This window comes from Astatotilapia calliptera, chromosome 12, assembly GCF_964374335.1.
Source record: "Astatotilapia calliptera chromosome 12, fAstCal68.1, whole genome shotgun sequence".
In the NCBI taxonomy this organism is placed as follows: domain Eukaryota; kingdom Metazoa; phylum Chordata; class Actinopteri; order Cichliformes; family Cichlidae; genus Astatotilapia; species Astatotilapia calliptera.
In genome coordinates this window covers 24845823-24863976 of record NC_137433.1, presented here as the reverse complement: position 1 = coordinate 24863976, position 18154 = coordinate 24845823, and the positions used below count along the sequence as shown (strand labels likewise).

General features: G+C 37.5%; 1 protein-coding gene and 1 long non-coding RNA gene across 3 annotated transcripts in view; one reads left to right on the top strand and one right to left on the bottom strand.

Moving 5' to 3' along the window:
- The window catches only part of grid2 (glutamate receptor, ionotropic, delta 2), a 548182-nt gene that overhangs the window by 142689 nt on the left and 387339 nt on the right, over nucleotides 1-18154 (bottom strand). For both annotated transcript variants that reach the window (XR_013912448.1, XM_026188535.2), the window contains exons 7-8: nucleotides 11097-11258; nucleotides 2539-2658 (exon numbers count right to left, since the gene is read on the bottom strand). Coding sequence is in view for 1 of the 2 variants with exons in the window: in XM_026188535.2 (XP_026044320.2) it covers nucleotides 2539-2658; nucleotides 11097-11258 (282 nt within the window). In the remaining variant the exon portion in view is untranslated. The remainder of the gene's footprint in view (nucleotides 1-2538; nucleotides 2659-11096; nucleotides 11259-18154) is intronic.
- LOC145432170 (uncharacterized) lies at nucleotides 13788-14721 on the top strand. Its single transcript, XR_013912451.1, has 2 exons — nucleotides 13788-13914; nucleotides 14507-14721. It is a non-coding gene; the product is annotated as an uncharacterized LOC145432170 (long non-coding RNA).

Sequence of the window (18154 nt, the reverse complement as noted above, 5' to 3'; positions counted from 1 at the left end):
GAGAAAGCTTTAATGCAGAACTGTAGTCAGGTACAAGAAAAACACATTAAACTTCATATGGCATGATTAATATATATGTTCTAAAGATGAAGTGTGAGAAGGGAGATGATCTATAATTTATGCAGGAATATAACCAATGGTAATTGCGTTTGGTTCCAGACTTAGACTTTTTTTTTTTTCATTTTTTATGGGAAATGTCATGTGACTTCACCACCTATGTTAAAATACAAGATAACCACAAAGCAATTTATAAATAACGGATCAAAAGTTTCTATAAGGAATGTGGTCCCTTTATTTGTTTACACTTCTGTAACCAGACCTCAGGGGTGGTTAAATAAATATGTTACAACATTTCAGCAGTGAACAGAACACGTGGGTTTATTTGAGTTTCAAGAATTTTCTTTTCAGCAAACATATGACAAAGCTTATACAAAAGCTTCCTTCTCTCTGTTTGCTCTGAAGTGTAAACGACCCAGAGTCTATGAAACTGAGGAACTTTATCATTAATTCATACAAATGAAAGAAACTGTTTCTGTTCCTTTTATTTCACTGCTGTTTTTTACTTTGCCATTATTATTTCTTTCATAAGAATACCAGCTTGGATTGAAAATTATAGAGTGCGAGCCTTTTTCTTCCAGCTTTCCTTTCTGATGGCTCAGTTTTTTAACCATGATAAAAAAATTGGATGTTGGTGACAAATATATATTTTTATTACAGTATTTTTTTTGCAATCATTTTTTTATTATTATAAATTTTTGTAGTATATGTGCACCTAACACATAACAGTTATTGGCTTGGTCTACATATTTTAGAAATTTAGAAAATTATGCAGTAAGGTCAACTTTTCTTCTTTAAAAAAAAATAAATCTTTTGATTTAGACTGATTTAAGTTACTTTATTTTACATGCTGTACATTTTACTTTGCAAATAAAACAAGACCTATGTATCACTTAAGCACACAGTACAAAAGAAAAAAAATGACTTGAGTGAGAGAACCAGATAGCTTTCATAATATTAAGTATATTTCAATTAAGTATATTCTTTCTTAGCTTTTTTTGGTAAGCACACAATGCAGAGGAGAAAGGAAAAATAACAGCTCTTGGTTTTCATTGCAATCAGCATGCATTGGTGAAACTTCTGCAACGTACCCACATTTGCATTCAGGGACTACAACTAATTGAATGGCTGATGTATTGGTGATAGTTCTTTTTCTGCTGATATACCAGGATATTAATTTCTTTTCTAGTTTTTCTTCTCCGTGGATTTATATACATAAAAAGGTTCCAGCAGGACTTTCCTCTAGCTTTCTTTTTCTGTTTCTGAGTGAATATTTCAGTATATTTCACTATATTTCCAGCCGTACACACTGGCCATGTATGAATTTAATTGAATCCCTATGACAAATGAACAAATGTTCAGAGAATTAAGGGAGACTGTGGCAGGAATACTGTATAACAAGTGCTTGAATTCCCTAAGAAGTAATTATGCTCTGCGATTAGGGAATTGTGCCTTAATGTAATTATCCTGTGCTTTAAAGATTAATTTTGTCTGTGATGGCATGCTGTGTTATGTTGGTGCCTCACCACATTATCCATAATCACAGATCACTGTTATCTGTGAAGACAGACGCACTGTGCATACGTGTCTGAGGACATCATTTTTGTGTCCTGTTTCTGTAAGTGTAGTGGAAACAAGAACATGGACTGAGAACGTCTTCAAGCAACTCACAGAAGTCCAGACGCTTTTCTTTCCAAGCTCCTTAGACTACGATGACCTGGATGACTGAGAACCTTCACAGCACTGTCCAGTAGAAAGTTATCAGTATTATGCATAAAACAAGTAATTTAAGTAGTAATTTATTTATCAGCGGTTTTTCACAGAAGTGTGTTCTTTACCACAGACGTATAGATCATCTTAATAATAAAAATCAGAGATTTGAATGTACAACATCTTTTTTTAAATATAGCCTGCAAAACACAACTAAGTGCACACATACTGTACACCCACAACCACACACTTGCACACAATCCATGAACAAACAATGTTATGAATATGTGCGTGCATGGCTGTCTTTTATGATGCCTGTTAAAATTCATTATGCACGTATCATTACCAGATAGCATTTGAAGATGCTTCTAATGAATCCAATTAACACCATGCTTTATTGAAGGGGAGGCGAGCTGCAGTGCTCAGGCTTTACCCGACGGGTGGACAGAAAACATAAAAAATGAAAACACAAAAAAATCATTTGTTCTGTTCAAGACGTTAATGGCTTGGGAAAGAAAGAAAAAAAGAAAGACAGAGAAAGAGAGAATACAGGTATAAATATGAAAGAGCAGCTGGACTATGCTGCTACAGGGGTGACATGCAAAATGAAGAAATACCTGTGTAAATATGAGACACCATTTAGAGACTAGGTGCAATGGAATTCCCCAGTAAATCCAGGAATTATGCAAATCTACTCTACGCATTTGAAGAAATTATCCTCCCTTCACCCACAGTAGAACGCCACACAGAGGTTCTGTTTTAACTACTTACCCTACTGACTCCCCGTCCTCTATCTTCTCCATAATTTGTGCCCAAGATTTCAAAGAAGATGTTGGGGTTAGTGCCGTTGTCAGTGAACTCCAAGAAACTGGTCAGGCCGCTCACCCCGAACTGCAAGGAAAAGATTTAGGATGTGTTATTTTTGGTTTATCTTACAATTATTGTTGTTATCGTCAAAATTACTGTAATTATTATTGTGATTTTCATCACTATAATGATGTCAGCTTTTGTTTTGTCACTTCTCCCTACAAATCTTAGAAAACTAACAGTTTTTTCAGCAAAAAAAAAAAGTGATGGTAACTGTACACAGCGAAACCGAGACACGTATGATTTTTACATCACATTCACATTCATATTATCACAGTCGTAGGTATTGTGTGTGACATTTGACAGTGATACATAATACAGGTGGTCTCTTGTGATTTTTTTTTCTCATCATGGAGGCATTACTTTCTCAGTTACTGTGATAGCAAAAGAATAAACATTCCATTTCACCTACATACACTTTAGTAACCTTCGGTGAATGGACCAGAGCATTATTAATCTGTAGCGTATAAACTGCGAGTCTGCAGACAGGCCAATGTCATACCTCGTGTCATTTTTAGGGATAATTATTCAAGTTACTGTGGTTTCGCCACGCGGATAAATTTGTGCAACTGTCAGACGCTGGAGAAGGACTGAAAGGGCATGCCGTTGTCTCATGCTGCTGTCATATATTCAGTGGGAAAACTTCAGCTTCTGTTGATGTTTGTCAGGATAGAAGTTACAATGATTTGAACTGATGAAAGCAACAACTGTTTATATTTTAGGAAAGTCAAATAAATGCGCTTATGGTTAATTTCAATAAGGAAGATCAATATTCACTCATCTGCCTGCTCTACAGGGTGTTAGGCTGCTTTTCTGTTTTCTACATCACTTTCACTTTTCCCAGCTGTCAATCTCAATACTGACATCATCATTCTAGTCCAATCGTCTTTTTACCCGTCTTCTTTGGGGCGATCAGCCTCCAGTTTGCATAGTTTAAATCTTTGCTCTCCGTCATTCTCGCTTTCAGACTCTCATTCATGCAACCCACCTCATCCCCAACTTCACCTCACTGACACCTCAGTCAGAGCTTTTCATCTTCACCATCACCAGTGTCTAGACTCCCGGGGGTCCTGCAATAAATCCTTTCACGGCTGATCGGCGGAGTGTAATCACCATATACATTAATATCTCTATCTAAATAAACCAAGTTCAATTCTTTCAAGTAATCTCTTTTTATTGAACCCTCCTTATTTGATATCTGATGTCTGAGTTATAGAATAGTGACAGTCTTCCCAATTTTTGTAAATAATATTCTGAGAATTTGCAGTAATATCTCTCTTTCTGTACTCAAACACACCAGATGTATATGTGTGTCTGTCATAAGCGTGCATACCCCTAATGCTGATATGCTTTGAAGAACAACTAGTTATATTAGTATGTCTATGGCACTTCATAAGATATGGTAATGTGCTATTGGGATTACTAATCTATGTAAATATTTTATTCACCTGGGATGAGTGCACGTACTTAGACGCACACTCAGTATATTGCATGTTTACATCTCTGCATCAACAGCTGAGGTTGAAACTGAGCCCTTAATAGTCATTTAGGAGAACCTGGATGGAAAAGATGTTTTATTAAGTCTAAGAAGAGAAATAAAATAACAGCGAAATGAAAAAAAAAAAGACTTTTTAATTTTTGGATGCTTGACAGAACTAAGATGAAAGTAACAGCGTATGTGTGTTATAATAACAGCAAAAATAAATTGAGAATCGTTAAGCCTAGATTTGAAAACAGTCTCCCAGGTGCTGCAGAAGATGTAGGGGCTGGGTCACAGGCCTTACAATGCCTTTAAAGTAATCAATAAAATTTTAAAATGAGTCCTAAACCTTAACAGTTTATGTCGCAGAGATTCAAAGGTGAAAATGTAGCAGGCAATACATAGTCTTCTAAGCACAAACACAACACGCACTTCAGGTGTAACAGCAGCATTTATTCTCCACTCTGAGTTTGTCAATGAACACCAGACAACAACATCAATAGAGCTCCTCATCAACACCTGCAAATTAGTATTTATCATTACCCTATTGGCCCCACATACCAAAACACTGATTAAACACACAGCCACGCACAGCAAGTAAAGAACACTGCTGATACAGTGCGAAATGGAACTGATGCCAGGCTGTTGAAATCAACTCTATTACTGCTTAGGGCTCTTTAACAGAGCTCTGCTGAGACAGTCATCAAGGTTGGTTTAGCAGCCGGGGCTGGCTGATGAAAGTGTTGCCAAACCCCAGCCTGATCGCAAGGTGAAGTGCAGAGATAGATATGAAAGCCATTGCGCTGCATTTATTATTGTCTGACACTAATCCTAAATTAGCATTTCACTTGGCTTCATCATTCAGTCAAACTGTCATCCCTGGAGTATTTTTTTTTTTATTATTGATATCAAAACAGGGGGCATTGATCCAATTGGATTTAACAGTGATGAAAGTGTTGCCAAACCCACGCGTAAACTCAAGGTGAAATGTTGAGATTCCTAAAATCACAACTGCAGAATGAAGTCCTCTACCTGCCAAAAGCCAAATATGCAGGAACTGGGAAGAAATTGCCGACTGGTGGATTTACTTTGTTCATGCAGTCCTTTGAATGCACGATCACTTTGTGTCTAAGGTGTACTCAGGACAAAGGTAGAAAGCTATCATTAGATTTATTGATAAAAAAATTGATCTCTCTGTGATCAGAACAATATAAAAGTTAAGACAGAGTTTTTTCAGAACCTTATCCATTCGCATTCTTCAGTTACAGGTGACTCTAACGTATTAGTCAATTTAGCTATGACTACATCTTGCTGTTTCAGCCAAGGAAAAATAAGAGCTGTAAAAAGGTGTCTTGAATTGCAGATTAGTTGTTGTTGTTTCAAAAAGAAGGATAAATATCATTTGATTTTTTTTGAAAGAGATTGATTCATAACATTTATTATTATTATTATTATTATTATTATTATTATTATTATTTAGAGATGGCACGATACCACTTTTTTATGTCCGATACCGATACCGATATCATAAATTTGGATATCTGCCGATACCGATATGAATCCGATATAGTGTTTTTTAATCAACAAAACTTGGTTTTTTTTAATATCTTGCTGCATTTTGTATAAGTTCATACTCAAGTTTAAAACAACAACTACACTAAAGCTAATCTGTTATACCTGTATGCAAAAAAAAAAATGTTTCATAGTTCAGCAATACTGATCAATCTAATAAACTTAAACCTACACCATCCTCCCTATTCTGGTATTTTAAAGAGTACTTAGCGTAAATATTAAGCAACCTAACTAATAGGGTTCCAACTCCCAGCAACAAAAATAAATAAATAAAAAATAGGGAACCACCCCTCACGCTCCACCTCATGATGCTTAATCGACGTAATCAACCTTAATTTGATGCAGTGTGAAAAAAAATGCACAGAAATCAATTATTTTTCAAGAAATATTAAATAGATTCAACATCTTTCTTCAACAAAATTGCAGACTGCACAGATGGTACCTTCCCAAAGGAAAAAGTACTATAGCTTACTAGGGTATATATATTAGACTTAATAGTTACTATATACAGTAATTGACTTCTATTCATTTTACATCAAATTAAAACTTTGGGTGTCAGATAATTATTTATTAAAGCTAGACATTTTAAATGAGAATAAGAAAGAAAAGTATGTCTTTGTGCCCCCTTTTCCCTGTTAATGCCCTGTCGGCCCCCCTGGCTAAACTTTGCTAGATCCGCCCCTGCACAGTTACCAGCGTCAGCTACGTAGAAAAAGATCCTGGTGTAGAAAGTAATATTAAATAAATTCTAACAACAGCTTATCAAGCTTAAACGTGCTGCTGTTGTTCAGCCGCTGGTTTCCTCTTTCTGGTGCAAAGTGGGCCAAAAACAAACAAAAGAGACGGACTCCCGACAGAAAAGCCGATCAGCTGATCATTAAGCAGTTTCATGATTGAAGTAGCAGCAGGAGAGGCAGTCGCTTGTTAAGCTTAACGCAGGAATGCTTTACATTCAGAGATGGACTTACACACTTGCTTTACTTCTCTCGGGGATAACTTTGTCGGAGATGAAATGCCGGATTGCTAGCGAAGCTCCACATGCTATCCAGACCACCAACAGGTCCTGCATGCCACAGCCGCTCTATCACGTGATGCATACTGCTCCAACGTGCTAACGTTCTGAGGTGAGTTACGGCGTGTTGCAAGTTTTGTGAGGTGCTTTCGTGATATTTAATGGATCGGATTACATTTTTTATTTTTCTCCGATATCCGATCCAGTAATTTAGGTCAGTATCGGACCGATACCGATACGTAATATCGGATCGGTCCATCTCTATTATTATTATTATTATTATTATTATCCCAGCTACTATAGGACAAGATGCAGAATACACCCTGGACAGGTCAACAATTCAGTCAACCTGTCTTAAACTTGTGATAGACACAGGACTAAGTCAGAGAGACAGATGAAGATTCACACTTACATTCACACCTATGAGCAATTTAGAATCACCAATTAACAGTAAGTGCAAACATGCAACCCACACAAACATGGGAAGAACATGCAAACCCTACAGAGAAAGGCCCCAGGCCAGATGATGGCGTCTAACTCAGGACCTTCATGCTGTGAGGCAACAGTGCTACTATTATTATTATTGCTGTTATCATTATTATTACTATGATTAATATTATCCTGGGTTTGAATACACCATCTGGCAGGGGACATGTAAACTCTGTGAAGTTTGTTCTCCCTGTGTTTGTAGGGGTTGTGTGGTTTCTCGCCAAGTACTTTCTGGCTGGCTGGATGGATGGATGATTATTTAAACAAAGATTTATTTTCTTCAAACTGGCATATACACACATATGTGCATACTGCAGGAGAGTGATGAAATAGATGGATTGTTTAAAAAAAAATAACAGAAATATTTTCCTGGCTGTCCTTGGGATAGTAAAATTTTGAATAAAATTCCAATATTAATCACAGATTATAGTGTTGGTATTACAACATAAATCAATATAAACAGGCTAATAAAATATCCAAGCATTAGTCAGATACTAGAAGTAGTGACTGCAATGTAAAAACATCAAATTAAATCTGAAATTAATTGGAAAACTGAAGATGAAATAAGAAAATGAGAAAACTCATCAGTACTTTGTTATTGCTACAGAAGAATATTTATTTTACATTTACAATTTTTTTTCCTGGGGACCCTGTGACACCCCATTGAAGAGCCGTAGGCTGTGGATCTCTTAGGATCTCACTGTTGGGTTTATAAGGCCATGTTACTCCTAAATTTCTATCTTGTTCAAAGAGAAAATATAAAACAAAGTTCTAAGCTAATCGAACTTAGTGTTCTCCTTTTTAAAAAGAATCGATAAGAGAATCGATAAAGAATCGAATCGTTAAACAGAATCGAAAATGGAATCGGAATCGTGAAAATCTTATCAATACACATCCCTACTTTTGAGCATTGTTACAAGTGCTCCTCGGCATTTTCACACTGATTTGGCCTTTTCTAAAGTGTCTCAAAGCCAGGAATTGTGCTCATTAATAACAAATAAACAAATAAATAAATGTATCTGGCAAAGACAGTGACACCGCAAATACTGAAATATTATGAAATAACGCAGAGATTTCAAATGTGAGAAGGAAATGCAGGCAGCACTGATGGTAAAAAGCATTGAGATGCCAGGGGGGTGTGGAGTTGCAGTGGACACAGCTCATTGGCAACCCTTGGGATCCATGTCCAAAACATTATTCTTAGCACAGCATCCGAATGTATATATTGCAGATGCCTACAGTGTGGGATACTTCATGCTGATCTAGTGTGTCTGGTACCTCATAATTTCTAAATGTTAAAAAACTGATGGTCTAAATCCAAAAGCACTTCAGGACATGAGTAAATGCCAATGTTTTGATGAAGACAAAACAGTCAAGAATTTACAGTCTGGGCTGTCCATGCTTCAACACACACTAGGGCTACTGAAAAAATCTCCAGTGAATGAATATGCAGACTGTCACAGCCTGCGTGAGAGATGGGGGATCGTGTGATGGACACAGATTAAAAAGAAATTGATATTCAGCATGCAGAAACTGTGCTCCTCTTTTCTCCTGTAGGAGTTGAACACAGGGTTCACAGGGTGTATCACACAATAGATTTGGTCTAAACATTTTTGATGACCCTCTTCTGCACAATGAAATTGATCAAGCATTCAACTCAGGAGCAGAATTTGGAGGGTTTTATACTCATAGCCATTGGGAAATGAATGCTAATGAAATATGGACAATGTCAGAAAACAGCAAACACTTTTTTAGCTTGTTAAACAAATGGTTAGGCTCTGTTTTTTATATACATAATGACAGTGTAATATGCCTTTTTTATATTCTGGTGAAGGTATTGCAATAAAAAACTGTGGTGCCTTACTGCTCTTTTTATGTTTTAAGAGAGCAAGTCTATTATTGAGTGCTGTGCACTAATTTGTATTTCGTCTTAGCACCTAGTGATATGCTACTTTTATAGCATGTGAATCTGAATCTGTTTCATTTCTGCATTCGAATCAGTCTGTAAGGTTTTATATGTATGTCTGTATGGTTTTAAAGTTGCACATTTGGGTGCAATGGTGTTGGATTTGAAAACCCATCAGTTGTAAATACAAAAGCTGTTTATTAACCTCAGCATGTGACTCATCTTAAACTGGATTGGTTCGTTTTTTTGTTGAACTGCGTCCTGACTTACTCTGAATTAATGCAAACACAGTTAAAGACAAACTCTGTGTTCAAGCTGGCTATAAGTTTAGGAGCCTAGATCTATTCTGCTCTTCACTGACTGCACAACTATCTGAACTAACATGCCACAGATTTCAATCAATCAAGGCTTTATTCGCCACGTGCAGGTTGCCCTGAAGTGAAATAGGACCCCCATCCCCCCCGGACCTTACACACACAACACAGACATCACATGGGGATACAGGTCAGAGATCGGTAGCGTTACAGAAAAAAACCACTGAAATATACACTACAATGGGAAAGTACAAGAGGAAAAAAAGAGACCTCTACTCATGCTGGGCTCCTGGGAGGACAGCATGAGAATAGGAAACAAAAAAACTTCTCTGCACAAAAAAACACATAAATGTCCACAGTACAACATTATGGAACACGTGACAAGCCACAGGGTCGGGTGGGGGGTGAGGAGTAATCCGAAGCAAACACAGCAGCCATCCTGCCCAGCGCTACCATTCCAGCGCGGGCTCAGGAGGGAACAAGCATCGAAGGCGTTTGGAAAGGGAGGGGGAATTAGTGTGTGCATATCAGTGTATACGTATGTGTGTGCGTGTCCAGAGTTCAGCTGAGACAGTGTCCTTCGCCCTGGTATGCTAAGTAAACAGTTTTCCAGCCAACCCAGGTGGCCTTGCATGGAATGGGAAGGAACAGACTAAACACAGTCATTATCAGGGTGTTTTTGTTCGGCTCCAACCTTGCGACCACAGCTGGCGCCGAAAGGGTATCCACATGAAGTGATGGTGCTTTTTACTTTAGTGCGAACAGCTCATATGAATGATTTTAATATTGGAAAGAAAATACAATGTTTTATGGAAACTGAATTGGATGTTGCAACACGTAGGCTTATTCTGTGATAGAACAGGTGTTCTATGGCGAGGTCTGTCTGCCATTCATATAACAGTATACGGCTCTCACCGTGGTTTGCTAGAGTTCTAAAGGGTTATGAATGCTTTTTGACACCTTTCAGACTGATACACTGATAATCTAAGTGGATACACCTTGAGGTGACTTTTGTTGTGATTTGGCGCTATATAAATAAAATTGAATTGAATTGAATTGATACAAACATTGGACAGCTGGCTGTATTTGTGAAGTAGTTAGCAGTAAACAAATCTCTGGATCTTATTAAACTGGGATCAGATTTAATAGGATATAGTTGTTTTCTTGACTAAAAGCCACAGGAAGCTGTAGGTACTGACTCCATATTAATGTCTTAAATGTATCGTACCTCACGCACCATTAATCTCAAATTAGCATACTAATTATTAGCCATTCTGGTTGTTTCAACCTGTCAGGAAGCTATTGTTTATTTTCACCAATAATCACCATCTTCACTGTCTCTGCTTGCACTCCTGTGACACATGCACTGCATTACTGCGTGAACTTCTCATTAATGGTAATTGATGTGTTTAAGACATTGCGAAATGAAGTGAACAGAATAAGTTGCAAGTAGGCTCCCTAAAAAAGGTTCACAACTCTTTAACCACATATGAAAAGTTCTTACTGTATGAACTGAGGATGCTTGCTTGCAGAACAACAACCAGCTTACCTCTGTGCCTACATCTGTGTATACTCAGGTAGACTCACCAGAGCAGCCAAGTACACATTATGCTTGCACACTTGGTGAAGCACCTTCCTGTAAGCCTTGAGAGGAAAAAACACAGTGTGAATTTCTTCACCATTTTATACCTTTTTGACAGTATCCAGCATACTCTTGCCTCCCTGCCATGCTTTGGAGTTCTTCCTGATGCAGCTCAGACTGGCCATGCTGTGCCATTTCCTGTCCTCCAACTTTCTGTGGAAGGTATTGGCCAGCAGTAAGACTGTATCATAGATGTAGCGGTTGGTGATCTACAGAAAGAAACATAAAAAGGAAGATAAAACAAGGCAATGCAACTTGAATTGTGTGAGAAAATAAAGACAAACTTGTAATCAGTAATAAGTTTCACAAAACAAACAGTCCAAGCCTTTCCAGGTTAAAATGCTATTAAAATTAAACAATTTATTTCCGGACAAATTCAGCAGCTTCTTGATCAAAAAAGAAAAATATTACCTTGTCTCCTTAAAATCAACAGTATACAGCCTGACTACGCAGCCAACATTGTTTTTGGGTACTTCTTATAAGTAAGAACAAAAAAAAAGCTTTCAAGATTAAATTAATTAATGTACTGAAAGGTCATTGACACCAAAACAAAAACAAGTAGGAGACAGGAGGAGTCCACTCATTCTGTGATTGATCATTGTGTAATGTACAGTACCAAGCCTCTTGTCTCTGTGTAAATGGGAATGGGGTAAAATAAATGAACTACAATGAATCCACGCCTACACACAAAAAAGCAAGCAAGCAGTGTGGATCCACTCACATTAATGGACAAATGAATACAATCACACAACACAAGCAGAAGCCTTGATCTCTCTAATATTGCATTTTGTACACCAAAAAGAGGCTTTGAACACAATATTTTTTTAAAATATATTATACTACACAGTGTTTAAATCTTCTTCAACTTTTTGCCCAGTACTTCCATTGCTGTGAAAAAGTATTTGCCAACATCCTGATTTCTTAGTTTTTTTTAATATTTGTCACACTTAAACGTTTCAGATCACCAAGCTGATTTTAATATTAGACAAAGATAGCCCGAGGAAATACATAATGCCCATAGCTCTGAATGAACTTTATCATGAAAAAATCCTGTACTAGTTTTAGGCAAAATACAACTGGACAAAAACTTTCCAAAAAGTTCAACTTTTGTCTCATTAGTCCACAGAATATTTTTCTCAAAAGTCTTGGGGATCATCAAGATATTTTTTGGGAAATGTGAAACGAACCCTGGTATTGTTTATGGCCACCAGTAAATTTCTCATTGGAACTCTCCCATGGATGCCAGTTTTGCCCAGTCTCTTTCTGACTGCTGAATCATGAACTTTGACTTTACTGAGACAAGTGGGGCCTGCAGTTTTTTAAATGTTGTTCTGGGTTCTTTTGTGACCTCTTGGAGGAGTTGCCGATGAGGTCTTGGAGTAATGCTGATAGACCGCTCACCAATGTTCCCTCTAAGCAGCGCACGCGCGCAATTGCGCACTGCTGGCACGGTCTCTGCGCACAGGAAATCTGTGTTGTGCACAAAAGAAAAAAATCTAACCTGCATTGAAATTAAAATTAATACTTTTAACAATTCTGTTTTGCAGTGTTAATCAGTAAGTGACTGGCTGCTCCCGTATGGGATTAGAATGATGCCACCTTATCCCATAGTCCAGCCAATGATGCGATTCACATTCGTATATATGCAGCTAATCAATGTGGTTGACAGGCTATGACAGCATCCTTATGTGCCGACACCGGTGTTTTAGCGAGCACAGCGGCGTGGCTGATGTGGAGTGAAGCCACGTTAATGACGTGTACAACCATTGGAGATGTGAGCAGGACAGACGGAACAACTGACGGAAAAAGTGTGGACTTTATACCAGTTTTTAAATTGTGTTGATAGGCCACGTAAAACCAGAGTTGTGATTAGGGCCGCCACGATTAGTCGACTAGTCACGATTACGTCGACTATCAAAATCGTCGACGACTGATTTAATAGTCGACCCGTCATTTGAAGCTTTGTAAGATCACAAAAGACGCAGGAATAAGTAGTAGGAATTAAGAGTGTAATAACGGACTGAAACAGAAGATGGCAGCACTGCATGTACAAGGATGCCAGCTGCCGTTAAACCCCGAAGAAGAAGCAGTGTCCGAGAATTCATAGCGCAGTCCAGCTCAGTTTCCAACAATGGCAGCAGCTAGTTTGTTTTAATATTAGTCTTATTATTCTTTCTGGGTCACAAAATTAAACGTTTAACATATTTTCAGGCGAGAATGTAACTGTATAAACCTCAAATATCTGCTCAGTTTATCAAGACACCACATATTTTCAAAAGTGCTCCGACGTTTTTGGAGACGTCTGTTACCCACTAGCTCGATAGCTAGCCGGGGGCAAGGCTCACTAGAGCCTGTGAGAACACCGGACTCACGGCAAATCGTTTTCAAACCCACCACCGTCTTTCGCTACTCAGGTTAAATATATATAAGTCACTTAGATAACTTAAAAATGTTATTGTTTGGCTTTTTTTAGTATTTTATTTGTTCCTGAGTAAATCGGTTTGGCTGAGATTAAAGTTATACATAGAAAATTCAAAAGTGTTAAATGTTTTGGTGTTAATAGTCTTCTTGCAAAAGTAGAGTTAATTTTACTCTAAGCAGAGTCACATTCTTTTAATGTAACTCCGAGGTGTAAAATGATAGTAGTTAAAATCGAGTGTTAAAAATGAGTGTTTCTATGTCAAATCTGGAGGTGTTACAATGGAAACATTAACTCTTGACCTCTTAACTCTGAACTCCGACAGGGGCTATGACACCAATAGAGTAAATTCACAGACTCCGCCCCCAGCACGGCTCCAATCGAAGCTGAAGTGAAGCCGTTTCAGAACATTTTGCTCTACATATTTGAGTTGTTTGCCATGCTTGGTAAGTCATTTTTTCAAAGATTGTTTCAATTATTACTATGAGCTTTTACTTCTGTGGCTCTTTGGAGTTGATACAAAGCTGTGTGAAAGGCATTAGCCATGTTGCTCGGTGATAGCATAATATTCTGTTTTAGCTAGCTGAAAGGTATTGTTTGCGGGCAAATACCACAGCCTTGAAAAAAAGCTTGCATGTGAATTTTCAGTCAAACCTTTGGTCAAATACACCTAAAACAATGTGTAGAATGTGAAATGTTGGTATAATGGTGCTACTTGAAGCCTGAAAACGATCGCCCATAAAAAACAAAACAAAACAAGCAAACAGCAGTAGCAGACGTCCTGACTGGGTTCTACGTTAGCATAGATCCCTCCAGAGTTTTGTGCACACGGTTTAGGTAAAAATGAAAAAGGTTGAGGTTTTACATTTAGTTCAGTACTACCTGTTGCCTGTGTCCTTGTCTTTTGGGAAAATACTTTACACAAGTAATGGCTCAAAAAGGATTCCTTTTTTTTTTTTTTTACTGTGCTGCAATTGTTTACTGGATTATTTGTGCCATTAATTAGTGTCAACTAATTTTTATTCAATCTCCGCACAGGATATGCTTGTGAAGATGGAATATGGGGGAGAGCAGAAGTGCGTTGAAGTTCCACAAAGGGATGAATGAAGGACATGCATATTGTATTGAAGAAATAAGTGATGAGAATGCTGTTATTTGCATTTACCATGTCAGACCTTTTGATAAACAAAATTCTAATGAAAGTGAGAACATGTATACTGTTACATCTTTCAGAAAATGTTTTGAAATTGTGGTGCACTGAACTGTGCACCACAATTTCTAACCTGCATTGAATAAATGTTTTTCAAAAACCATTGCATCTTTTTAGTAAATGTTTATTTCCAAAAGAAATTTCTAGAAGTTCAGAACAGTAAAATTCCCGCTTTTTAGAATGAATTAGAAGATAACTCTTACGTAGTTAAACTAAAATCCTCTTTGAGAGTTAATATATAAACTCTTAACACCAAGTGTTAAATTATCAACTCCAGACAGATTTGGTGTTTAACACTAAATCAGAGTTAACGTACCAACTCTCCAAAAAGAGTTAAATTAACACTCTCTGGTGTGGACCCATATAGACACTTTAATAGTGTTGAAATCAAATCCAACAGTGTTAATTTGGACATGCTGGATTTGCTGTGTAGTTTTTACACAGCTGTATAAACGTCAAGCAGACAACTGATTATCAGAAGTGTGAGATGCTCGAGAATACACTCCGGTGTCCCGTTATATTTTAGATAGCAAGGAGTTTATTAAACTTCACCGAAACAATCTGCAAATTTCATTAAAATTTAATAAACTATCATCTTGTCTTTATTTTTAGTTAGCACATACCTTACACACTTAAAGCTGTAAGCTAATGATAGTTATATGAGAGCAGATGCATGCTTGTGAAGTAAGCTGTAGGTTTTACGTCCAATGGATGCATGCTCTGATTAGTCGACTAATCACAAAAATAATCGGTGACTATCAAAATAATCGTTTGTGGCAGCCCCAGTTGTGATTAAAAAAATATTCAATGTTTGGTTTTCTTCCTGAATACTATCGTTGCTTATATTTACTGCGGGTATAAACGGTAAAAACTGTGTTTTATAAGGAAAACGCTGGAAAGAGTGTGAGCAAAAACAAACTCCACCCCCCTCTCCCTTTCCTATTCGTCCAAAAAAGTACCATGTCGACCAATCAAAAAATGATATGGCAACGTGGCATCTAGTTGTTAAGAAACGGGGGGAAGTTTTGAGATGTGAGAGATTTTTGACGTTTAGCACAAATCTTGTGTAGTTAGAGTGTAGTATAGTGTTGTTGTGTGTGTGTCAGAACAATGAGGCGACTGCTGAATGTTACAGGTGTTACAGGAGTGATATATCTCCTGTTGTCAGGCCTGCAGGTATCAGGCTGTTGTTCTCCTTTATCTCATAGTGGACAGAAATTATTTTTTGGAGTGGCACAAATAATTTGTGTGGCATCAGATTTGATGCAGAACAGCTGATTGTTCTGTAAATAGTTTGAAATGTTTATTTAAAAATGCCTTGGCTGCATTTAAAAAATAGCTGCAAAAAACCTTGTTGTTTGCCAAACTGAGTTACTTTTTTGAAGAAGTAACTATATAATTAATTGCCCAGCATTGGTCATTATATACTATATTTTGCAGACAGAGAGTTACAGACTCTCTCCCAGACCACAGACTCATAATACAAGTCAGAGCTTTTTTTAAAAAAGAAAGAAAGTTGTGTTTTCAAAATTGGAGTTCAAGTTATTTTTACTTCCAATAGTGTTAACATACTGCACAGGTCAATGACTAGATTTTTTTTACATTTTCATTGTAAGTGGGCTAAAGCAGTTAATTAAAAGTAGTCTAACATAAATGCTGTAATTTGATTATTTTAATAAACCATGTAACTTGGATGGATTCGATGCTGGAGTGACCACAGTGCACACGTCTGATGTCGCTCACAGTGGTCCAAGGGACCGCTCAGGGAGTTTGTGTGTTCGCTCAGACACGTGAAAAATTAGAGGGAACATTGCCGGTCACTCCTGGGAAGTTTTCTCTATTTGTGGATAATGGCTCTCAGTGTGGTTTGCTAGTGTTCCAAAGGCTTACAAATACTTTTGTAACCCCTTTCAGGCTGATAGATGTCGCCTAGAAAAATGTGATTACATTTTTAATTCGTGATTTAAAAGGGGGGTCTAATTACTTTTATCACACAAGACCAGGAAAGTTTGGATAGCTTTTTTCCCTTAACAAATGAAATCATCACATAAAAAAAATGTTGTATTTGCTTAGGTTATCTTTGTCTAATAATACAAATTCTTTAATTATCAGAAACATGCCAGTCAGACAAACATTAAAAAAATCAAAGACAGGGACAAATACTTTATCCCAGCACTATAATTAGCCATTTTTGCATGGCAACAAACCCTTGTGGTTGATTCATTCCAACTCAGGTCAAAGATGTTATTCACTGAATAATCTTCAGATATTGTTAAAGTAAAAAAACAACAACCAGCAAAACATGAAAGCTATGAAAACATAGCTGTTTATATTAAATGGTAAATGGACTAGTTCTTATATAGCGCTTTTCCACTCTTCTGAGCACTCAAAGCGCTTTACACAACTTGTGCATTCACCCATTCACACCCATTCGCACAAGCACAACTGACATTCACACACATTCATACTCCGATGAATGCATCGGAGAGCAATTTCGGGTTAGTATCTTGCCCAAGGATATTTGGCATGCAGACTAGGGGAAGCCGGGAATCGAACCACCAACCTTCCGATCAGTAGATGACCTGCTCTACCACCTGAGCTACAGCCACCCATATTAGATGGGATATTGTAATTCAGACGCAGACATTCATGGCCAAAGCCTCACAGTATATAACAGCCAAGCTTACAGGTACACCTCATACAGAATAAAAACATTAAATCATAAAATGTAAGGGACAGAACCAGGTTTCTTGGTTTCTTAAAAAGTTGGCATGGGGGATGAAAGGATAACAAAAGATATTGTCTTTCTTACTGCTTATCAAATTGTTTACTGACAGTCAGGACAAAAGGACATGCCAAATTTTCCTCACATCTAACTTCCTTCAAAGTATCTTAGCTTTCACAGCATTGTTTTATGTCTTCCACGTGGTGATTTTCTTTATCGTTCTTTTTCTTTTAAAATTAAAGGGAAACTCTACTGCTCCGTGGGGAGCTTGGTTTCGGCTCTCCGAGCAAGCTTTGTATGAGAGTGTGTGTGCTTGTGTGGTCAGCCTGAGTTGATGTGCTTCATTGCAGTGTGAAATTGGGCTTCTGGGCCACTCTCTGACCGCTGAGCTGATCTGCTTCCTCAATCTCAAGCTCGCTCTCTCCCACTCGCTCTTTCTTATGTCCTCCTCATCCTCATCATTGTTTTGTTTTTCATTCAGCCATCCATCAGTCTGCATATGGAAATGAACATGCATGCAGCAAGTGCATGACTTTTGAGATCACTCTTTTCGCTAGACACCCAAAAACACATTGCCCTTGACTTAAACGACTTGCATGTTGACACCTATATTACATAAACACATGCATTTCTTTATCTTTCCTCTATGAATGTCTACAAGCAGCTAGTAGGCAAAAGTCTAGAAACAAACTCTTCCAGATATCCAAATGTTTCAATGTGATTCTAACATTCATCAAACATGTTCCTCCAG